Source organism: Drosophila virilis, chromosome X, assembly GCF_030788295.1.
Source record: "Drosophila virilis strain 15010-1051.87 chromosome X, Dvir_AGI_RSII-ME, whole genome shotgun sequence".
In the NCBI taxonomy this organism is placed as follows: domain Eukaryota; kingdom Metazoa; phylum Arthropoda; class Insecta; order Diptera; family Drosophilidae; genus Drosophila; species Drosophila virilis.
In genome coordinates, this window is record NC_091543.1 from 24125648 (window position 1) to 24150726 (window position 25079).

Sequence of the window (25079 nt, forward strand, 5' to 3'; positions counted from 1 at the left end):
AGTTGAACGCAAATTGCAGTTGTTTTCAGCACTTTTAAATAAAGACAAACAAAAATAGATGTAATTCATTTAAATTATATTTACATTGCATTAACCTATTAGCTAAATTTCCAATTCAAATTCCAATTTGAATTCAAATTAAGAAGGCGCGCAGAGCTTGCGCCGCTGTTAACCACTGCGCGTTAACCAACACTGCACGAACAGCTGTTCGTGTATGTGTCACCAAAATTTGAGCAAGTTTTCGCCGTGTTTTATTTTTGTCACTGCTGCCGTCTGCTGGATTAGCTTCTCGTGCATATGGACGAGCAGAAGGTAATGGAGCAAAACATGGAGCACTTGGCCATCGCCATGCCGGCGTCTCCAACGCCGCGCCAACCTAGCCTGGAAGAGGAAGCAGAAGTCGGCAAAGATGCGGCATCTGGCCAACAGCTGAGTGAATTTACCGCCACAAACAGTTGCACCTGTGGCTGCCGTAAGTTCATGCATATATTCCGCTTTTAAAAATATGTCCAACAACTCGAAGCTTTGTCCTTGCAAACAACATACACTTGATGGCTCGCTTCCCGCTTCCAGGCGATGTTGAGGCCTAGTACCAAGGCGATACCCAACACTTCTCATTGGAGCTGTGCTTGGGCATCGTTTGGGCAATGCGTCTGCAGTTGTGTCCCGTCTTTAAAGCGTGGCAAGACAACAGCGGCAGCTTGTCCGGTGACACGTTCCCAAAGGGAATGCCATGTTGAAACTTGCGTAAGGCTTTGCATAGGTTCGTCATTCTGTTGTGGGGCGATTACATTGATCGGTCCAAAATTAAGTATCTGTATGAAGAACTATTTGTCAAGATATCTTGACCAAACTAAGCAATTACAAGCTGCATTATGCTGCTCGAATATCACGCGAGAGTTTCGACATATCGAATTGTATTTTTTTAGCAACAACTTTTTAGTTTAACAAAATATCTACAACAAACTTGACAATCAAGTGCTACACAAAATCCTAAAATCTTTCTGTCTGTATTGGAACAATCTGTCGGAAATAAAGTGTGTTTTCTGGTCTCACACTCATTTCTAACATCACGAGCGCGCGGCTATCTGCGGAAATTGATATACATACTTATATATATTGTTGTATTAGTCATAAGTTTGCACAATTGATTGTATATTGCTGATAACAAATATATATTTAGGTCACGTTTACTTTCAACTGCAAAATTCCATATCGTTTTCAGTTTTAAAGTCATTTCATATATATATATATATATGTATATATGCAATATGTATGTAGATTCTCCCTTCCAATTGCAATGTTCTCCTGTTTTTTATACAGAAAGGGGCTGCAATCAAAAGTGGCCGACCAGAGGATACCCTGTTCCTAGCCCCCTGCGGACGCAACATCAATTCGAGCTTCCTTTAATGGAATATGCCTCTCCTTAATACCAGGCTAGCCTCTAGAACTACCTGACAAATCACATATTAACTACCTACTAGCCTGAAATAGATTCTAGGCTCTTGGAGGAAAGCCTGGCTTATGTGCAGAGTAAAAAGTCTGTCCATCTGTCCACTAATCTCCGACTTGGCCCTCTATCAGCAGGTCTCTAGCCCCCAGATCTAGATTTTCATAATTATGAACGTGGTAAAGTTTCAAGATTCAGACAGCCATGTTATATCTATAGGTTATTGCACAAAACCAAACGACTATTTGTTCGTTTTTTGAACAGTGTAGAAAGCGATGTGTGCCGCCCCAAACTCTCATTAGTATTCCCGATGTGCCACTGTAAAATCCATATCCTTGCCGCAATGATAGATTTAAGTTCCGGTCAAACGCCTCGTTGCCTTCCGTAAGCGCACAAATTGCACAAAACGTCAGTCCAACTGCGCCTGATACCACCCAAGCACCCAGCCACCCAACCCTAACCCTGGCAATTCCCACCCCCTCAAACGGCCGTCCATTGAAGCTCTGAATGCGAAAAACTTTTGCCACAACAGGAAGCGGCAGGACATTACTGGTGATGCTCCTGCTGTTGCAGTTTCTGCTGTTGCGTTGCCCATTACCAACTGCAATGGAAATGCTCGGGTGCTTAGGTGGGTGGTGGAAGGGGTGGGGGGGGGGGGGGGGGGGGCAAGGGGCTTGGAGTCTGTACGCTGACCGCATGAATTATTCACATAATCCAAATGAAAATTTTCGTGTGTGCGCCCGTAGAAATCGAGGTTGGATAAATGATAAGACGATATCGTTTTGTCTGCTTTAGATTATGCTTACTGCGCATTTAAGCGCATTCAGTCCAGGGACCAGATCTTAAATCGAATACTCAAAGCCCCGATAATATGATATAAATTATGGCGCATGCATGAGTTATTGTTATTGAAAAATAATTTAAGAGCATAAGTGTCGCTTGGAATGAATTATTATTATTATGCCAAATATTAGTTTTATATGTGAGATGTGAACATTTATAAAAGAAATAAAAAAAAAAAAAAAGAGTAAGTGCAAAAAGGGAGGATAGTTAAGGATGAATGTGAGAGTGAAATGTAGAGAAAGATTCAAACTTCATTTAAAAAATATATTTTGTACACATTTTGCTGTCAATTACAAAATTAGTTTTGCATACCTTTGAATAGGGTATTATAATTTTGTCATGAAATATGTAGAGAGTAGAGTATATATATATTCTTGATCAGCATATATCTATTGATCAGCCGAGTTGATATAGCCATCTGCATGTTTCTAGTCTTTCAGTTTTGTAGCTATCTTCTTGAATCTTTGCATATGTCGGACCGGAGCGGGCCACTTTATCATATCGCTGTCAAATATTCTCTCTTTTTTTTTTAAATATTTACATCAAATTCAGCATTTACCAACTTCATTATTTTTAAATATCTGCAAAACCGTAAGGCAAGGATATTCTTACTTTCTCGTTTTGTTTAGTTTATATACTAATTATAATCACATAGACTAGCCCTTCACATTTTGAACATTTGTGCGAGTACATTAAAATTTGTTGTATAAAAGTACATTAAAAAGTTGGAAAAACAATTTTAAGGAATCAATAAAAGTAGCGCAACTCGGTTAAACAATTTGAATTTACTCGCCCGGAATCGCATATTTTCCGATTTTCTGCAAGTGATAAAAAATAAGTATATGCAATTAAATCTTAACAAAACGAGCTTAACCTTAGATCGGTCTGTTAATTATTGAGCCAAGTCAATTGAAGGTACGGTTCATGGTAAATGCAAAATTTGAATTCCGTTTTTATAGATGCGGGAAAAAGAAGAATAAAATGCACATGGGGGCGGGTATTAACATTGGGCGCAATAATCGTACAAGGTCGACCTTAAAAGCTCTCATCTAATGCGGATGCCACGTACGATAAAAGAAAACGCGTGCAGGGCGGCCTCGTAGCCGACTCTGATAAATGCAAGCCAGCCAGTCGCCGCTGGAGTCATTTCGCAACAGGCAACAGCTGCATGAACAGCATCCGCTGCTGTTGCCCACATGCGACCCGAATTAACAGCCGCAATTGCAGCTCAGCTGGAGGCAGAGCCAATTCTGGACAATGTGCAGTTGCTGGGTTTTATGGTGCGCAGCCGTAACATTGACTGGAAGCGCTACGTCCAACCTTTGGATACCGAAGTGCGCGGCGATGCGGTCTACTTGGAGAGGCAATCCGATTTTCTGAGCAACCATCGGCGTACGCTGAATAACAACAGTCGACGCGAGCTGCTTGTCTGCCACGACATGATGGGCAACTATTTGACAGATCGGTGAGTGAGTTTTATGCGACATACGATTAGCAGTTAATTTATCCCATTTTTGGACAGGCACTACCACAGCTCGGAAAAGTACGATGACTATCGATTTATGCACTGGTCGGCTGTGGATTATTTTTGCTACTTCAGCCACAAATATGTGACAATACCGCCCAGTGGCTGGCTGAATGCCGCCCATCGACATGGCGTGCCCGTGCTGGGCACCTATATAGCCGAGGGCCACTCGGGCAAACAGCTACTGCACGAAATCCTCGTTAGCGCGGAGAGCGTGCAACGTACTGTGGCAGCCATGACACGGCTCTGCCTGCACTTTGGCTTCGAGGGCTGGCTGGTGAATGTGGAGTGTCCGGTGCGTGCCGAGGCCATGCCCAATCTTTAGTGAGTAACGCATTCCGATTGTGAAGTTTCCATCACTGAATCTGGCCTCGTTCGCAACAGCCTCTTTGTGGAGGAGCTGCGTCAGGCGACCGAGCGGCAGGTGCCGCATGGACGCGTTATTTGGTACGATAGCGTCATCGACAATGGCGAACTGTCCTGGCAGAACGAGCTAAATGAGCGCAATGTGCAATTCTTTCGCGCCAGTCATGGCACTCTGATCAACTACACCTGGAACGATCGCAGTCTGGACACGAGCGAGGCATCCATACAGCGTGAGAAGGCAGCACCGCATCGTTTGTTTCTGGGACTCGATGTGTTTGGGCGCGGCCAATTGGGACGCTTTCAGAGCTCTCATACTCTGGCTAGAATTGCGGCACGCGGCTTCTCGGCGGGCATATTTGCGCCTGCCTGGTGCTTTGAGACGCTGCAGCAATATGGCTACAATATACGCAACAACAGCGGCGATGAGTCTGTTAATGCCGCCTTTCTGGCCAGAAACGAGCGCTGGTGGGCACGACTTTGGCCTTCCCTAGGCACCCATCCATACCGTTCGCTGCCCTTCTACTCGAACTTCTGCGTGGGATCGGGCCGCACCAGTTTCGAGTGCGGCGTACGCCAGCTTGCGGCACGTCCCTTTTTTAATCTGGCGCGCCAGGCCCTGCAACCGTCGGTGCCGTTGGGCGACAATGCGGAGCACAGCTTCGACACCGCCTACGCTGGGGGCTGTGCCCTGCGTATTATTAATTATGAACGTGCCTTTCGGCTGTTCCTCACCGAATTCCAGCTACCATTGGGCGTACTGCTCTTGGGCTATGCCTACAAAGTCACCACGGAGGACGAGAAGCACGCACTGGATGTGGTTCTAAGATTTTGTCCACCCCGGCAACCCATGAAGGATATTTATGTCTTTTGTGGCACTTATCATGAGAATATTCTAACGCAAGGTGTATGCTACATATCGCCACTGGGCGGGACACTGGCGCCCAGCCTGGTGCACGACCAGCTGCCGCAGGAGCACGGTGCCCTGGGCGAGAACTGGCGTGTGCGATATTATCTTGTCAAATTCGATGGACCCGTGCAGCTGCAGGACATAGGCCTGATGGGCAGACGCCCGCAACTGTCCACAGCGAATGCATACTTGGGTGCCATCTATGTGCAGAGCCTGCACCTGGAGGATTATGAAGCAGCACAAGCAACGCACAAGGCCAACATTTCGGTAAATCATGGACAGCTCTGGCGTGATCACGAGTTAATGGAAAAGGCCTCGGCCGCTTAAAAATAAAATACATTTTGGACAGAAAGTAATCGCACTCTTTTTTTTTTTGTATTGTCTACATTCGCTTCCCTTTTTTATGAAGGGCATTTGCAGCTGAATGGGTTGAGTCATGTCCGTCTGACAGTTGCTATAACCAATTTGATAAGGCTGGGCTTAGCGTTCCCCACATTCCATCGGCTTACTATATAATTTAGTTCCCATAGGAACTATCATTTGAAAAGCTTATTTACTTTAAAGCTTTTATATGCTTTCCTCGCTCATTTCATGGCCGATTTATTAGGCTTCATATTTTTATATGCCCAAACGTAGGCAAAGTTCCATCAATCAGGGCGGCAAGCTCATTAAACATGATCTGGCTCCACTCGTGATTTGAATTCAAAGCTGGGCTTATCATATTTATCATCGCCCGTTCTAAAATATTCCAATTTTATGCACCATGCATTGCCATAAGTCTGCAAGGGTATTTAAAGTTCGGCAGCTTTCGACCTGTTATCTCGCTCGCTCTTCCTTGTTTTTTTTTTTGCGCCGTGCAATTTGCCTTCGGGCTACTCGTCATTATTCATCATCAGCTGCTGACCTTCGCACAACGCTGCAATTTTCGTAGTCTTTTGAATCTCCGGTTACGCACATGTCGGCTGCAGCCGCCCACTGGTGGCGCCCTGCTTGCCACAAGGGGCATTTCATTCCAATACCCAAACGTCAGTCCGGCCACTTGACCATCAGTCAACATCACTTGCAGAGCTCTTGGAGGGGCTACGGGGCGTGAAAATTGCATATGTACTCTATGTTTGTTCTTGTTCCTTGGAGGCAGGCGGCGTGCACTTTGTTAGCCAAAGGCGTCTCTTAAAAAAGTGGCACAAAAACTTGCTGCTACCCAAAAAAAACCCCTAGGCAAGGCACTAATGTGATACCGCATGCATATATAAGCATATGCCACATATCTATATGAACGTGTATGCGAATATAGATTCAGTACTTTGCTGACCTCTGTGCGACTGCAACTGTTTGCCAAATGCATCTCTCCGTGGCCCAGGTGCTGCGGAAACTGTAATTTGCCGCCGTTGTCGCCCGAGCAGCTCATATATACCTATCAAGGCGTGCGTGGGCGTTTGTGTATTCTGCATAAATTCAGTATTTGGTATTCTGAATGCGGTAGTATGGCATTTTGATTAAATTTGCATATATATATATATATATACGGCTCTGTGTGCGAATTTCGGCTCCTGGTTTTTTTTATGTTTCTACTCCCTGGGCCAGTACAATTGCCAGCTCCGCCTGCAACTGACAAACAGCTCGTGCTCAGCTTGCCGCAGTTGACATCTGTTCAACATTTTATGACAGTATCTGTAGCCACTTCTGTGCCCTCTTCTGACACACACAGACATTTAAGCAACGTCTCTCAAGTGTTTAAATGGCCGTACACATATTATTATTGTTATACGCTGAACCCATAGCAGATGGTTCAACATGATCCTAACAGGCTAAAGTAAGCTCTTGCGAGACCAAAAAGAACATACCTGATCTGTAAGACCAGCTGAGTTGATCTAGAGACCATAGAAGCGCATATTAAGTTTTTTTTCGTTTAAAGATTCAAACGTGTAAATAAGTTCGTGTAAATCACTAAACATATTAGTTATTGCCTTGGAATAAGGTTTTAAGATTTACGCCCTGAAAATGTCATTAGGACACCTAACATATTCAAGAAACACTATTCGCAGGTGTGGGGCTCAGAAATAAGTGGATATTAAGCTAAGGCGCAGATTGTAGCCGGCTTAAGAACGCTGTCTATAAGCCTTTTTTAAATTTTACCAAAGAACTCCCCAAACATATATAAAGAGCAGGGTCTTAATGGCGACTATGCTAAGAGATTAACTCTTTAGTGCATTTGGCTGATAAAGCCGAATTTTAAGAAAATCATATGAAATTTGTCTTAAAATCCACTTAATAAAGAAAAACTTATTTAATTAAAAACAAGTAAGAGTGCGCTAGCTGGCTATGCCCGACCAGATGATGGGCTGCCCCTGTCCTGCCCCGAGCTACCCTGACAAACAATTTAACTGCGTTTCAACCAAACATCCACAAGACTCCCACCCACACACAGTCAGACAAACACCCACAAACACAAACACACACACACACACACCCACACACACACACACATACACACAGACACACCTGAGCTTAAGAACTATAATGCATGGAATGTGAACGTTTTTATATATTTTCTTCTTATTTTTCTTACATTTTATTAAATTTTTTTTATTTTGTGTTTTCTTGGCTTTGACTTTTAGTGCAACGTTTTGTGTTTCTGTCTCCGTTGACATCATTTTTGCATGCATGACAGCATCTGAGGCCAAAACGACCAGCTCAACCCGGTGCCAGCCCTATCCGAGCGTGCTTGCTTTATGCCCAGACTCAAAGTTTTTATGCTCGTTTACAAAGTGAATAAAAAATTGTGTGCAATGTTCGTCTTGCCTATCCGCCCGTCTTCTCGTATCTTTTTTAGGCGCCATGGAAGTCTACAAATTGAGACTTGAAAACATGTATCTGTTTATGATAGATTATATGGATATGCTCACTAGGGGCGTGGCAAATGGTGCTCAAATACAATTAATTAAATGCTTTAAAGATAGGGTATACTCAACGATTAGAACTTAGCACTTACTTGTCCATTGCGACTTCTTTTTATACACATATAAACTTGACAGCTTGTAGCTATGGGAAAGCTTTCTTTTTGAAATATTCTGCCCAAGCCCAATTATTGGGATGGAGACGTGACCACAAAAAGTAAAATATTCTAGATCTATATATACTCTTATATATATGGTGACCCTTGCTCTTTCAAGCTGCAATTTGTGGTCAGAAAACAGTAAGCCGATCCTGATCTTTATCAATATCAATAGACGAGGTCTATTATTGATGATTTGTATTAGAAGAAGCTAAATTCAAAGTTTCAGGTCGACAAATTTATACAAAGGAACGGACAAACAAGTAGAAAGACAAGATACACTCTGCTGTTGATGATGATTAAAAAAGGAAGGAATATACATTTTTAAGCTCGGTTCTACTGTCTGTTACATACATATGCTCAAAACCAATCCACACTTCTTTGCAATTTTCAATAGTTTCAGGGTATTTAGAAATATATTTATGCTATAAATATATCTTTACTTAGAATGGGCGTGTAGCCCGCTAGAAGCTATTATTGGGCCTTAAACGAGTATTACCCAGTCGGTTGCATACGACTGCAACATTCGCACTCTAGCATTGTTCCCTTTTCATTTGTTTAGTTCGTTTTTTTTTTTTGTTTTTCCTTTTTTCCCTTGTCGCCCAACTTTTGTAGTGCTTTGGCTTTGCTCAGCTCCGCTTGGCAAAAGTCAGCCACGCAGCGCGCTGGTGCGGAAGCGTCAACACAGCATTGCTGTGGGCGTGGGCTATGATAGGATGCTTTGGTGCTTCGGTGGGTTGTTGCAATGAAAAGAGCGTTAAGAGCATGGCAGCCGTAGTCCCGCTTACGGCTATCATCATCATTAGCATTATGGGCTTACTTGCCCGTCGGAGCTCAGTATGTTGGTGTGATTTGTGCCACACGCCCTCACGCTGCCAACTACTAAATTGGTTGGGTTATATGTTAAGCCTTCCCTTTTCCAGCCGAGCAGCTCATAAAAATGAGATGCATAGTCTATGAAACTGAGCTGGGCTCCAAACCCAAAAAAAAAAACAGATGCCTGCTTTTACGTTCGGTTTGTGAACCTGCATGGAAATTTGATGTCTAGCCGAAAAGGAGATCCACAAAATATGATTAGATACATTTAATGGTTATTAATGCTTTGAAGCTGAGTAGGCCTCAAATGGCTCATAGTTTCAGCCAACTTATTTATAAAAAAAATATATATATTTTCTTTCTAAGTAAACTGGATTACCGACTTCGAGCTCGCTCGTTTCAAAACTGGCTTGCAGCCTTGGTATTTTCCCATGCCTCCATTTCGGAACTATTCAAAGTACCACCAAAAAGAATGAACATCCCAGCAGCGCAACTAAATTGTCCATTGGGAGCAGTCAGTAAAATTGCCCATACCCAGCTACCCTGTCGCTGTCCGTGTCCCCTTTGCCTAACAGCAGGTTTTTGGGAAATTTTGTTGCGGCTCTAAATCAGCTAAAAGCAACAAATGCAACAGCTACAACAACAACTGCGCAAGCCTTTCGCACTGAATGGAATTTAAGTTGACCCAGTTTTTGGCTCGGTCAACGTGGCTAACCTCTGGCAGGGATTTGGTTTTGCCATTTATGTGCATGTTCAACGTTATTTCCATAAATGTATACCAAATCGTTAATTTAATAGCTGCCTGCAACAGCCAGCCAGTGGCAAATAGATATCATATGCTCACATATATATTATCTATATATGTGTGCTTGTTTGTTACTCGCAGCTATTGTAAGTCTGCATGGAATTCAAATTTTACCTAGAGATAACACAAGAATATATACTATATGAATATGAAATGATTTTGCAATTGTTACTAATGGCATAATGGAAACCGCTCCGAAACTAGATTTTTACAATATTAAACATAAAACAAGCTGAAACTGAAGTTGACATTTTTGAGTAATTAACTTGTTCCCGTTGCTATAACATAGCCTGGCCGCAAATGTTCACAATTTCAACATTTTGTTGACACAAAGAACAAGCTAACTTTTAGTAACTTTTCACGTAGCATTTGTGCAGCAACGTGAATAAGTTCACACAATTAACGAGATTAAGCTGCTTTCGGCTTAGTTTAATAAGTTTGAATACAGGAGACATAACGTGGCACTGCAACAAAGGATGCCGGTTCCTCAAACTGACGTCTGTCGTGGAACATAACATTACCTCATACAACATTACATAGCCTAACCTCACCTAACATAACATAGCCTAACCTTTCCCAATATAACATAACCAAACTTTACATAAGCTAACAAAACCTAACCTAACCAAACCAAGCCTAACGTAACACTACCTAGCCTTACCTCACCTAACATAAACTAACATAACCTAAAATAACATAAAATAACCTAACATAACTTACCCTTACTTAACATAACATAACCTAACCTAATCAGGCCCTACTTAGTTAAATAACATTTTGATAAACTGATTTCATTGATTTAGCGACGCTGTTGCAGACATAAGTATTATAGCGACTATGAATATGAAAAAGTCGCATAAATATTACCAAAACATTAAACGGACGAATGCATGGAGGCAAAGGAAGCCAGAGTCAAGTTAACTAGCCAACTCAAAGACCTAACTGCAGTGGGAACTTTTCTAATAAGCCGGCAGTTTGGCGAGCAGCAGTTGGACAAACTTTGGCCAAAGTCTACAACAGGCAACATAAATAATAATAACGCAAGCTATCAATGTCGTTAAATGTCAACATAAACCACCGGCTGCTCCAAGTGCAGCAATGCGTAGTATACGTTGTTCTGGTCGGGCCCAGTAAGTGAATGGCTGTGCCGTCGCCACGGCAGGTCGTTTGTTCTAATTATAATAACATTTAACCCGTTCAGGACCTTTGACCCATGCACCTTGCCCTGCAGCTTTTAGCTGTTGGCTCGGAAATAATATTTCACACACTTAAATCGAGTGCAGTGCACACAAAATGCAATGTGCGCAATTTCCGATCTCTGCTCAAGTAGTCAATCTGTCGGCGTGTGTGTGATGGGTTTGTGCGTGTGTGCTTGTATGTGTTTGACTCTTATTTTTATGCTGTCATTGGGCATAATTGTAGCCCACTAATGAGTTTCCGTCCGTCTGGTTTGTTCCAGAGTCTCTGTGTCTGTCCTTTATGCAATTTTGCAATTTTACAATATTTAAAGCCTACTTTTAGGCCCTCGCTTTCAATGCAATACATAAGCTGGCTTTACAACAACAAACGCAGAACGCATTTTGCGGTTGCAGACCGCAAATTGCGGCGACATATTTGACCTCATCCGATGCGTTGCCCAGCGCGCAAATAAAATGTAAGCGAAAGATGAGTTCTGAAATTCGCAAACCTCTCAAAATCTTCTGTTTAGTTTAGTTCTGGACAAATCATTGATTAATATGATCATGATTGTTGATTGAGTAAATTAATTTATGCTGCTTTATTCTAATATACAGTCAAGCGGGTTCTCATAAACGCCTTTTTTTTAAAACATTTTCGCCTCGAATTGTGAGTAACATATGAAGAGCTGCTGCTTATAATTTTTATTCCCACGAAAAGTCTGGTGGAATGGTAAATTATTTGGCTAAAATCAATTCGTTTTTAAATGAGCATTATGGTTCGAATCGCAGTGTTTGATAAGTTAGTTGACAGTTTGTAGCCAAACACTTTATAATATTAATGTATTGAGAATAAAAACTTCGCAGTCAAGCATTTACATAAGGGTACAGGCTACATATTCCATGCACAAATCCCTCAAACAGTCGGCTAAAGCCTTTATATATAAATATATTGAAAAACTGTTCGGTGTGGAGAGGTAAGCGTGTTACTCGCATCAAATGAATACTAAATCACGCTTCGCCTTACCCATTTTTCAACTCATTCTGCATTCGCCGCGTGTCCTTCTTTCTGGAAAGGTCTTTTTATATAAAATTGTTGGGGCTGTTTTCAGGTCTAGCGGCGCCTCATAACTTTTACACTTCGCCAACGAGCACAAGCAACACCAACCACAACATCAGCCCCCATCATGATGGTAAAATATGTTGGCCGCGGCTCTTAAATTTTCTTCTCATACCCCGTATCTATTCAATGCGTATAAACTGTACTAAACAGTTCTAGAAATAGCAGTAAGTATGCTCCTAGCAGAGAGCATTTTTTAACGATATAATTAAAACTGCAAAGTATTTTATGTATACAGTATATAGAAATATAAGAACAGCATCACAGTCGAGTACATTTGGATACGCATGAAGTAGCTTGTATTAGACCCAAGTAACTTCAGCTTTGCTAGTTTCCAGAGAGTAGCTTCTAGTCGAGCACTATCAACCAACCGATTTACACTTTTTTTTTCGCTTTTTATACCCTTACGAAGGGCACTACATTTTTCCCACTAAATAAATAACATATGGAAGAAGGCATTCTGTATATTACTGACGATTTGAGTTGACATTAACTTTCCACCCAAAATTGAATATACTCAAAGTTCCTGGCTTTATTATATATACCCATTTTTGGTTTTTGGATTTAGTGTATTCGCGAGTCGAGCACACACGACTCAAGCATTTTTTTTTTTTTTTTTTGTTTTTGGGTTGAAAAGGATTTTCTGAAGGATGTCCCATGCGAACAAATTTTTTCTTATTTGCCAACGTTGTTTGGCTAAACATTTATTACTTTGGCTATGACGGATATTCGTCATTATTTGCGCCGGTTTATTTCCCGCTGAAGGTATCGAAATCCCTGGCAAAAGTCCCGAAGGCAAAGCGGCAAAGACATATATTAATGCGCAATTGCTTGGAATCTTGTTGTCAATCAGTTGGGCAAACGACGCAGTTAGGGGCCAAAAATGCTTGATAAATGTGGCATGCAACAGGCTAGGCGTATACGCAATAAATCAAACAAATCGCATTTTGATTGCCACTAAAATAGAGTCTGTGCCTCCATGCAACCAGCCTATATGCTTGGCAAGCCTTCCAACATCTATTTGCATCTATATACGAGCACTGACAATAACAAATTTGATGTTCTCATCACTCAAGTTGTCCTTGTCAGCGGCTAGGAGAGAGATCAAATCAAATATGAGTATATGGTAAATGGGGCACAATTTATCATTCATAACTAAGAGAGGAAAGACTGCATTGATGTTGTACGTTGACTCCATTTACATTCAATGGATGTGTGATTGAGCATTGCGAAAGTTCTGAATATAAAACTTTTCACGCCAAATAAGATTCTGTTCAGAAAAGAACATTTATGGGTCGTTAAGGCGAACAAATTTGATAAGAGCTGCTACGCAAAATTTGAGCCAGACGATAGAAAGAACAAATTAAATTTTTTATCATAAAACAGGGCAAATATTATAAACAAACTAACTGGCTTTTTTGGTTATAGCTATTTTTTTTAAATGAAAATTTAATAAAATAAATTATTTTTAGAAATCAAAAAATGATAACTGAAATCAAGGCCATATGCAAAAAATCTGAAATCGAATTCAATAAAAGTATTTTCATAAAATATTGTGAACTAAATTGGATTGCGAAATTCAGTCTGGCGTTTGAAGAAAACTTCAAACTAAAGAGTCCTTGAAAGCATGTGAAAAGCAATTATTTGTTTATTTATTTCTTCTTTTTTTTTTCAAATGAAAAGAAAAGATATTCTTGATATGACGACAGCTCTCAGCCTATATATAAAAGCGATGCAAAATAATCAATTTTGTTAAGAGTTTGCTTTTGTTATGTAAAGAACATTTTCCAGTCCCAAATATATATATGGACACAGCATTTTATTATGCTATACCCATTAAACACTAGACAAAAGTAAGCTGAAGCAAAGATTGAGAAAATGTTATTCAGTTGAAACCGACTCCTTTGAAAAACAAATATGCTTCGGTTCGGGCTTCGATTCGGCTGGGCAATTGCTTTGCTTTAAGGTTCGGTTATGCGTTATTTGGCAACAACTGCTCAGAAATTGCTACAGGGTTTCGGCCAGTCGACTATTGCATACGTTTTTGTTGCTTATTTGATCGCTTTCATGTGCCAGCTTCATCACAAAGTTTTCATATCCTTTGGTGCGGCAAAGAGTCCTTCAGGTGACTGCTGCCGGAAAGGCTCACGGTTTGAGCGACACTTTGACGTCAGCGGCAATTGTTTGTTTTTGTCGTTTTTGGTTGCTCATGTTGTTGTTTTTATTTGGCCTGTTGTTATTGTCATAAAAAATATGAACAGAAAAGAAGAGGGAAATCAGCCAATTTTGGCAGCGCGAAAATTTTGCGCTGTCAGCGACGTCGACGCCTTCCGTTCATTTTCCTGTCCGCCCGTCTGCTGTTAAACTTACTTTGATGACGAGCGACTACAGCAAACATGAAGTGCCAAACAACCAATACACATGCATAACCCACATAATTTACACAAACACACGCACATACACACATTTATGGTCACAGGGACGGATTGTAAACGCATACACCTTGGAGCAATATACGTGCAGAGCGAGCATATATTTATTAAAGGTCGTAGAAATTGCCTAAGTTATAATTTTGAAATCAGAAGAGATTAAATTAACAATTAACTCGAATCCGCTTGAATTAGCACTTTAACCACAAGGCTGGATTTTCCATAAACGGTAAAGCATATCTCAAAAGACATTTAAATATAACTTAAAACATTATTTTAAAGTCGTTGCAATTAAAGCAAATTAATTGCTATCAACAAACATATTCTGAATGAAACATTTTCTCAATAAATTTTTGCATAGAGCTCTGTAATAAAGCTTTTGGTTGGACAAACGAAAAACATACACAACTGTCCTATATACAACCAAAAACATTGGCCCTAGGCGGCGACTTTTCAAAAGGGTTAAATCACGTATTCATTGACTTTTCATGTCTCCTATGAATATTCATATTCAGAAAATGTTAATAGATTACCAGCTGGTGTTACACAACTTTGTCCGCGCCCAGTTTTCTGTTCAAATGTTATGCAAAAGTTGCGCAACCATATTTACGCATGTGGGAAAATTTCAATTTTCTTTTTCTACTTTTGACTTTTATAACCGCTCGTCGAAATGGATTTTACACAAAAGGTGCATCGAGTTAAAAATGATTTTCTACATATTTCAGCCAATGGGTATATTGGAAAAGAGAGAAAGGCTTACATGTAAAACAGTTTTCCGCTCATTTTTCACTTGCTTGGGTGAATTTTTCAAAGGAAAGTGCAGCTCGTTAGAGACTTAAGCTTTCGTCCATTCAAACTATGAGCACCGTTTTCCACCCAGCGGAATGGATTTCTTGACAATAGTCAAATAAATAAAATCAAACAAAATTTAACAAAACAATTTTCCACAGTTACTGTTGGAGACTGTTAAAGCATCAGCGATCAGTTAGTCAAGTCAACTAACTTATAGATATAAACATTTGTCTTGGCATACATACATATATATGCCCAGGCATTCCTAGAGTGTCTGTGTGTGATCGACCCTTTGTGACCAACTGACCGATGTGGCCGTTGCATATTCCCATGAGAATCAGTTGGTACAGCTGCTCCGCTCCTGCATGTGGACACACACACACCCAAACACACATTGAGCCTATTATGCTACATGATGTGTTTGCTGTTTACAAGCCTCACGCACTTTTTCATAACAGCAAACGAAAGTTTCTTTTGGTTATTTTTGCCACTGCTGATGGTTTTTTTGGCTGCGGCTGTAAGCGGAATGCCAGTATCTAAAATATGCCATAAATAAGCGCTTAGAGCAGCGTCATGACTGCGCCCCCCAACCAGGCTCTGGCATGCTGGTGGGCTCATGTGTGGCTGTGTTGTTTTTTTCTGGTGGATCTCAGTCATTGTCTGCTTACGTTCTCAAGTTGTCGACGTGGCCATGTGGCCATGTCCATGTCACCGATTCCGATTCGGAATGGCATATGCAAAGCAAAAGTCACATAAATCAAATTGCCCGGCCAAACACGAAGCCTGGCAAAGCGACAAAAACTTGACACTGAGTAACTGTTGGCACTGGCGATGCCGATGCCGATGCCGATGCCATGGCTGGCAAAAGGTCAGCTGGCAGCCAGAGCAAACCCTTGGCCCTTGCCTGCCCCACAAATTGTCCAAGGTCATGGCCGGGCCTGCTGCTGAGCTCGGGTCAGCATCGAGAAGCTCCGGTGTTTGGTTGCCGGTGCGTAATGCGTGCTCTGTGTTTCGAGTTGCCAGCATTAATGTGAAAGTCGAGCTTAAACGGAAGCGAGCTGACACAGGACTCACTAGCACAGGATGCAGCAGCCAGCCAGCCCGGATGTTAGGCCGGAAACAAAAGGTGCATTGATGCACTAAATGAGATTTTTTCAATAAATCCGGAGTGTATATACAAACTTTAAGTCCGCATTCATAACCTATGCAAACATATAGCAGATTGAGACTGAAATCGTTTAAATATATGACACAAAAAAATCCGTTTATCAGGCACTTGACGCACTCAAGCAGCTCGCATAACCAGCATCAGCTGAAGGACTGTCGTTTATCCTTGTGTCGTTCAAATGTTCCTTAAATAAACTTGTCTCCAACTCTGGCGACACTTGGCAGCTGCCAGTCAAGCACTCACACACACACACACACACACACACACACACACTCTCACAGAAACACACTCCACTATTGCGTGTCACTTTAAATTAAAACTTATCTGGCGCCCTGTAAAGTTAGCTACATAAAATTGCATTGTCCATGGTAAACAGTTTTAGCAGTTACACTTAGCAAAATCAGCCCAATTTCGAAATAACTGCATTATTAATTAACTTATTTTAAAATCAAAAGTGTTTTTAGCATTTTCTATTGAAGTAGAATTACTTGAAGCTCTGTTCCTTTTGACTTACTTTAAATGGGTCTTAGGCACTTTAACATTTCAGTCAAATCAATTTGAAATTTATATAAGTTTATAATATGTTCACAAATCAATTTGTTCGTGTTCCAAACTGAAACTGAGATTCATTATTTAAAACTTTATAGACTAATAAACTCTATAGATTAAATGTATTTTGCTTTCGCTACCTTCTGGTGAATCAGTTCCGAACACGAAATTCCAATTTAATATTATTTAATAACATTTTTTTGAAATGCATGAACTTTGCGCTCAGTGGTCGTATACATTTTGGCACTGGCATCTGAACAGTTGCCCCACAATGTGCCCCCCCTCCACCCTCCACCCACTGTGCTGAATGCATTTAACTGGTTTTTTTCTGCCCTAAGCCCCTACTTAGATCACCGCTTGACGTCTGCTGTCAGTGGCATATTGTAGTGTTTGCCAAACCACTGGCAGCCTTCGCGTTTAATTAACTCTCAAAATACATAATCTATACTATATATGCCATGCATTTATACATATACACACGTGTGTGTGTTTGTGTGAGTGAATTTGGCAATTTAAAGTGCATTTGTCGTGTCCTTGCTATGACTGCGGTTGTTGCCTTTGTCGTTGTTCTTGCTGTTGTCATAGCTAATATTAATGGTAAACATTGAGCCTAAATTACATTTACAAGCCCATGTATTGAAATTTATGACAACATGCCCACTAATTGGCGTGGCATTTGGCCGTAATCATATGCATTAGCTGCTAAATACAGTCGGTACATAGATTGAGGGCAGATATGAAACGAAACTAGTTCAATCCATTTATTACGATGCTGTCAATTAGTTGAGTGTAGAGCTGCTTCTAAAACTCATCCCACAAAAATATGCTTCGCCTAAGAGCCAAGCACATACAGATAACTAGTGCAAGTGCATCTTTTGCTCAGCAGTTTAAAAGCAAATGAGTTGTAAACGGGACGTACAAAAAAGAACAAACAATACGTGAGCTCGTCGAAGCCCCAAAAGTCCCTTGGCTAAAAATAATATAGTTCCAAAGGCTAACACCCACACACACACACACACACACACACACACACACACACGTACGCACAGACACACGCGCAAACACTTGTGCACCTACAGAGCTGCAATGCAAGACAAGTTGAAAACCGGAGCACACAGGAAGTGAATAGGAAACGGGACGGCCAGGACGGCAAAAGGCAAAAGGGGCCCAAGTTGTAATGCTCTCTAACAAGCTGGAGACGCACTTGGAGTATGTCCGGACGATATTCAAGGCAAACAACTGAATGAAGCCATGGGCCATGACATGAACAGCAGCAACAGTACTAACAGCAGCCGCAACATCAACACAAAATAAATTAAATGGGTGGGAATCGTCGTTTTATACCCTTGTTGAGGATCGTATTAGTTTCTCGGGAAATGTGCAATGCATCGAAAAAAGTATTTTTGATTGATCTGTCTTTGTGCCAGTTTTTACGCAAGCTAGTCTCTCAGTTTTAAAGCGAAACTCTACGTGATATATCGAAATATATGTCGGCCAGATTGGATATTACAGTAATTTCACATGGCTGCCATAAAAAAAGCGATTTGATATATCATGAAGTAATTCCAAGTTTTATCATTACGTATAGCAAAATTATCAATATACGGCTACTATATAGATTATATCGCTTAATAGAAAAATAGGAAAAAATCAGTCAAAAACTGAGATTTTCGTACGAATACTCATCAGTTGCGAGCTCTACTATGCTGCTAACAAAACTATAAGCCTGCACCAAATCGATCTTCCATATAGTATAGCTGCTAATAAGCACTTCCAAGACATATTTGAAGGGTATTTAATGCTCGGCGTGCCGTAGCTTGCCGTTCCTTTTTGTTTTTAGTTCGAGGCGCATATGATGGGCGTGCCTGATAGCTCAGCCGGCTCTCCTAAGCAGCTGTAAGTGTGTGTGTTTATGTGTGTTTTGCTTATATTTGTGGCTAGCTAGAGGCATTTGGCCCCAACAACACGAAAAGTATTATCCTTAACAACATCAGCGTAAACATATTAATACAAAGTTCAGCCCACACCCAGTGTGACCAGAACCGCTGCTCGGCATCATCATTTTTCACACTTAATGGCATTAGTTGTTGGTCTAATTAAATAACAAAATACTTCAGTTGTTATCGTTATTATGGAACATAAAGTATATATAATTGGCAATGCTACATAAGCAAAGCGATTTATTTATTAAAAAATATATATATCTATCTATTTACTTAGCAAGAATATAAACAGTTTATGCATGTGAATCTATTACAAGGATTTAATACAACTTTGTGACAACAAATGGATATATTGAAAAATTAAAAGCCATGAGCTGTTGACTTACAAATACGTTTCTGATGTTATTAGAAAATGGGAATAGAAAAAGAATGCTGAGATACCTATGAAGCACATTTACATCTTTCGAATAGAGAACTACTCCGAGCAAAAGCTTATCGCTCGTTCCATTTGAAATTTCCGAAGAGCAAAAGTTAAAGTCTCATGTGGCTCGTTCCAGCTGGGTAACTGAATCAGCACGGATGCATGTTTATACTGGCAACAATATAAAGGGGCAACAAAAGTTGTGAGGGTCGAGCATTTTATTTGCTCAAATCAACGGCAAAAGCAAATTGAAAACGCGTCGCAGCGTTATCGATATATAAACAAATAAACACAGCATGCTCTTGTGTGTGAATGTGTGTCTGTGAAATTTTTATAAAGCTAAAGTCATGTGCAGAGTCCCAAAGAAAAAACATTAATTGGCAATGATATTTTATCTTACGAGAACCGAACAACAACTGTAGCGTAGTCTAGGAACTGCTGACCTCTTGACCTCCTTAACAGCTCCAGCCCCTTGTTTTTTTTTTTTAACTTCAGTTTCACATGTGTAGACAAATCACGACGAAAATTTGTTGCCATGCATTGCTCGAAGACAGCTCAAGGCATTTTCTAGGAATTTGTTATACACTTGCAAAGGGTATTGCCATATCGCTTACGAAATCTGTAATGCAACTAAGGTATGATCTATCTGATTTTATATGCAGGTTTAAAGCACTTTTTGAAGACTCGGTATAGGTTTATTCTTTCAGGCTGTAGATATGTAGGACTCAATATGTTCTGTACCCTGTAACCAACTTGACTTGACTAAACCCAATTCTAAACCAAACAAAATTGTTTAAAGAAAATTGTAAAAATCAAACCGAAACTTAATGCGAGCCATTGGCTCGCAGACCTTCGACTTAAACGTGGTTCTTCTTAATCACAATCGTAAATAGCTGCCACAAAAGAGCATTTGGTGGTCGGCATCACGAGTTGAAGCTTCTTTTCAGCCCTCATAGGTTCACATACATATAAAACAAATACATAAATATTGTAGCATACATTTGGGCGAGGGCACGCGTGCCTGTTGGGGGTGGTTGGACAACAGAAAAACGGCACACAAACTCAAGAACAACAAATATCTTTGGAATTTCAGTTGTAACCAAGCAGAAAAAAAAAGTAACCTAATGCAATGTGAGTAAAGAACCGAAATTGAAGCTTAATTACGTGCAGAAAGTGAAATTTATCGACTTTTCTCTAATGAATGAATATAAAAGCTGCAGATTTTATTACGTTCATAGATCTGGTACAATGTATATGTATTTTTGACTGGCTCGTATTTAATTAATTGATAAAGGCATTTGCCTACAAATTCATTCGCAGATATTGCAAAGCATATGGAATTGAATTGTATCGCAGATATTAGACAAATTAGACAATTTCCTTCAGTTCTAATAAGGCATTATCTTTGATAATTAGCGCATGCTCTTAACCCATTTAAAAAGTAGTTGCTTTAATTATGACTTAAGTAGCTAAAAGCCGTCTACGTGCTGCACGGGCTGCAGCTTTGTCTTTGGATCACAGTAAGTGCAGAAGATAATCGCAGCTCATTAGCATTCAAAAGCTCAGTTTGCACTTTGCCCGTTATGCTTATGTTTCCGGTTGTAGTTATCTGGGTTGGCGCTTAGCTCCGTTCCAACCCCTCGCTTTATGGCTGACAACGGCCCCTTAGACCAACAGTCTTAAAAAATCGTGTTCACGATACATTTTTTATGTGCTGTTATATTATGTATAGTGTTTTTGTATACCCTATTTCGAAAATGTAGCACACAAAGTTGTACTAAAATTGGAAATAGTGTATGTACATGATATTTAATGGACAGCTTTGATCGCTGGGGTCTGAATAACAGTTAACAAATATGAAAACTGAGTTTGAACAGTTTTGGTTATTGTGAATATGCCCTGAAACCATTGAAAATCGCTTTCAGACAGTCAGAAGACAGCACATTCTTGATCAGGTTGACGAGCTGAGTCTACAAATGACCGAATGTACGTCGTTTCTTTCTGTGTCTTCTCTCTATCTATTTCCCTTTCGATTTTTTTCTCTCTCCGTGAACACATCGATTTCAAAAACTGCAAGAGGTTGAGACTCGAAATTTAAAAGATGAATATTCTCGTGTTACACACACAGGTTGAGTAAAGCACTCTTGAATTTATTTTGCGTTTAATTATTTAAAGGAATAAAACACATGCTTCGGTTTGCATCAGATTTCGGCTGCGGCAACTTCTTTAGCTTGCAGCCTTGCTTGTTACAGGGTATCTTGTAGTCACAACACTCTACCACTTGTTGTTTGTTCTCAGCCACTGGGCGTGCCGCAAACAGCTGCGATGCAGTTGCAGTACTATGCACATTAAGTCAAAGCCACATGGTTTTAGCACTCTCCGCCCCTCCACACACATACACACATGCATGCCCAGTCCACCCCAATACCCCTTTTTTTTTGCCGCAGCTGAGCTGCGTCTCAAGCGTTGCCAAGGAGGCGCCTCCAGTCAGACAAGGGATTGCATCTATGCATGCACAGGCTGTCGGTTGTTGTTATTGTTGTTATTGTTGTTGTTGTTGTTGTTGTCGCTTTTTGCATTGTTTTGTTTACATTATCTGCCGGTTTCTGCACAGCTGCCTTTGAATGGCGACAGTACGATATTTTCGCTGTGGTTGCCCATTGTTGGCCGTGTTTATAGAGCTGTTAAGTTGCCACCCCCACAAACCCGTTAAAGTCCCCATCAACCCCTGCCCCTGTCCGCACTTGAGCAGAGCCGCGTTGAAGCGTTTTTATCTGGCATCGTCATGTAAATTAAACTATACTGCGCTAAAGAGAAATTGGCTGCAAAAAGCACATACATATACTCTAGAATTTGCTGCAACTGTCTTCTGTCTCCCTTTCCGCGCTCTGGCCTTAATTCGCTAAACGCTGACAAACGTGTCGATTGAAAAAATGCCGAAAATTCGTGAGAAAATTGTAGATTGCACGTGCCTTTCAATTGGCATCGAAACGAACTTTCGAAAAGTTTTTCTTTTATATATTATTTTTTTGTCCCAAATTAATGAGTTTCAACAAGTGGCACATAAAAGGGGAAAGCCCAAAAAAAAAAAAAAAGCCAGCTAAAAGGCAAAAGTTTTTCATAAGACGCCTTGCCCAAGTCCACATAGCATTTGCCTGGTTCTTAGAAAAGCCAAGAGTTGCCAGAAAAACCACAGCAATACCTCGTGTTGGCCTTTGGCATTTGCATAATTTTCTACTTTTTATAGTGTTTTCAAAAGTATTCTACATTTGTCATGAACTGTGTAACGCTTAAAAGCAAACGTCTGTAAGATACCATTAAATATTTCTACACCATTTTCATTTTAAACGCTTTGAAAATAATATTTTAAAAATCAAACTATTTTTTATACAATGTTATTCAATTTAGCACTATTCAAATTCCCTTTTCTCACTTTTGTCGACTCAGCAAATTTAGCCGAATTTTATATCGTTAAAGCCATTAAGTTTTCAATATAATTGGTCGTGTTTGGCAAAGATTTGTGCTATTGACAAATTTTATTTTGCTCACATTAAATGAAATCTTCAAGCATAAAGTTTTAAGATAATTCCTATGAATATTAAAATATATTTTTATATATTGATTTTGTTTATAGCATAACCTTGGATACTATTGTTTTAATTGCCTGAACTTGTGGGATTTTACGTCCCTTTTAATTGAAGGTTTAGTTGTTGAATAAATGAATGCATGAACGCATACACATTCGATTTGCGATTTAATAGAGCAAATATTGTTTTTTGTTTAACAACATTTGTTTATTTCAATTATTTGAATAGCTTTTACAAATATGCAACCAATCAGCTATTTTGCTACGGGGAATTTTTTTTTTTTAGATGCCTTTTTTTCTTAGGAAATCTTGCCTGCGGCATAGCATGCACACACATTGTCATAAACCAAGTCATAAAACTTTACAGAAAGCATAATTCAAAGAATTAGTTTTTGAATGTTTTCTTTTCCAAGCTACCGTAAACCAACTTGGATCAATCAATACAATACCATATTGTTTCTGTCAATATGAGGCCAAGTCATTTATCTAAGAGAATATTTAATCTTCGGCGTGAATTTAGCCACACCATCTGGTTTTGCAGATGCTTTATGTTTAGAGAAAAAAAAACAGCACGTATTATGGTTAGGCAACATGCAAAGAGTTGTATTTATGCTGGCGCAACCTAGTTTAGCTCGTTGGCTGACAGAATGAAGTTGCAAAATGGACCAAGACAAAAGGCAACCGAAAATGGCAAAAGTGATTCAATTAGCGGGCAACTAGAACGCAGCTGTTGTCGCTCATACGCCCAGTGGGACATCAGCAGACAGTACAAAAAAGAGCAGAGGACTTGACAGGACACTCTAACCACTGCGCGGGCAACAGACGCAGCATGAAATCTGCCAAAAAAAAAAAAAATGTTAATTAAAAAAAAACCAAATTATGTTTATGCATATTTCAAGCGCTTAATGAATTTACAAAACTTGTCCTCCTGTTGGTTTTTGGCTCACGTTGACGAGCTGTGCGCAGACGAGCAGACGTGGTCTGTAAGTGTGCTGGTGTCGTGGCGGTGGGTGGTTGGATTGGTCTAGGAATGGGCGCAGCTGTTCACTCAGTTGTTCGCTAAGTTGCTGCGCCTGTTGCTTGCACAAGCATGCCCCGCCTGCGTCTTGCATGTGTTGTCACATTTCTCGTTTTTCGGGGGGCAGGCGCTGCATAAATTTAGTCCACTTATGAAGCACTCAGAAGGAACTCAGCTTGTGCAATGCACTCAAAGCATGTAACCCAGTTTGGGGTCATAATTGCAATCTTCCATGAAGATAACACATGATTTACAGAGCCACAGTCGAAGCGAAAGTTCGCTAAGCGTAGCTAAAGAAAATAATGATATATTGCTAACCTAACTGATCTTTAACACATTATTTTGTGGAAATGCAAATTACGTATACGTTAAACGCCTTTTCCGAGAAGAGCATCAAATGCTCTCGTCAAAGGTGACTTCTAACGAGTTCTAGGCTCGGAGTGCGTTATGACATTTCAGTAGAACTTGACTTTGAACTTGACTTCTTTCCTACAAGATATTTCAAAAGAAAAACGCAAGGAAGTGCTTTCAACTGGGAGTGACTACACGTTATATGAAATACATTCTAGAATAACTTTGATATTTACAGTCCGATCATGCAGAAATTTTAACGCATAAATATGGCAGCCAAATGTGTGTACATACTTAGACACAAGCCTAAAGTTGCAAGGAAGATGGCGCTTTTTCTATTTTGGAAAAAACAGGTAATAACAGGTGTTATAAAAGTATTAAACAGTCATATTGTGGCATCGTAATAATATCATGTTTAATGTCACTAGCTCTTAAAATATTCGAGTTGTAACCAGATTAAAAAATCCATATATATTGATATTCCACAAAATGTGGGAAGTATTCAAAAAAAAAAAAAAGCTATACATGTTCAGCTCATAGTTCACAGTAATATATATTTCGATTTTCCGATCTTTAGATTCTATAGTTTCGTCGTCCTGATCAAGAACAGATGCATAAGCTTTATGGGCTCGGAATTCCTACTGTCGGGTAAGCACGTAGGTGCACGGAATACAAATACTGCAAAAGCACTTGAATTACATGAATGCGAATTGCAAACCCAGATTGCCTACGAAATACGTCACATTAAAGCTTAATACAA

General features: G+C 40.2%; 2 protein-coding genes across 3 annotated transcripts in view; one reads left to right on the plus strand and one right to left on the minus strand.

The window, feature by feature from the left end:
- LOC6631519 (uncharacterized) overlaps positions 1–25079 on the minus strand; it is a 34350-nt gene that overhangs the window by 1024 nt on the left and 8247 nt on the right. The window lies entirely within an intron of this gene.
- Positions 45–5447, plus strand: ENGase (cytosolic endo-beta-N-acetylglucosaminidase). Of its 2 annotated transcripts, XM_002055279.4 has the most exons (4): positions 45–472; positions 3521–3758; positions 3816–4142; positions 4203–5447. In XM_002055279.4, the coding sequence occupies exons 1-4, from the start codon at positions 298–300 to the stop codon at positions 5416–5418; spliced, it is 1956 nt and encodes a 651-aa protein (XP_002055315.2). In that variant the 5' UTR covers positions 45–297; the 3' UTR covers positions 5419–5447. The 2 variants fall into 2 exon arrangements, with proteins under 2 accessions (XP_002055315.2, XP_015026451.2); XM_015170965.3 differs by lacking the exon at positions 45–472 and having other exon boundaries at positions 3279–3758.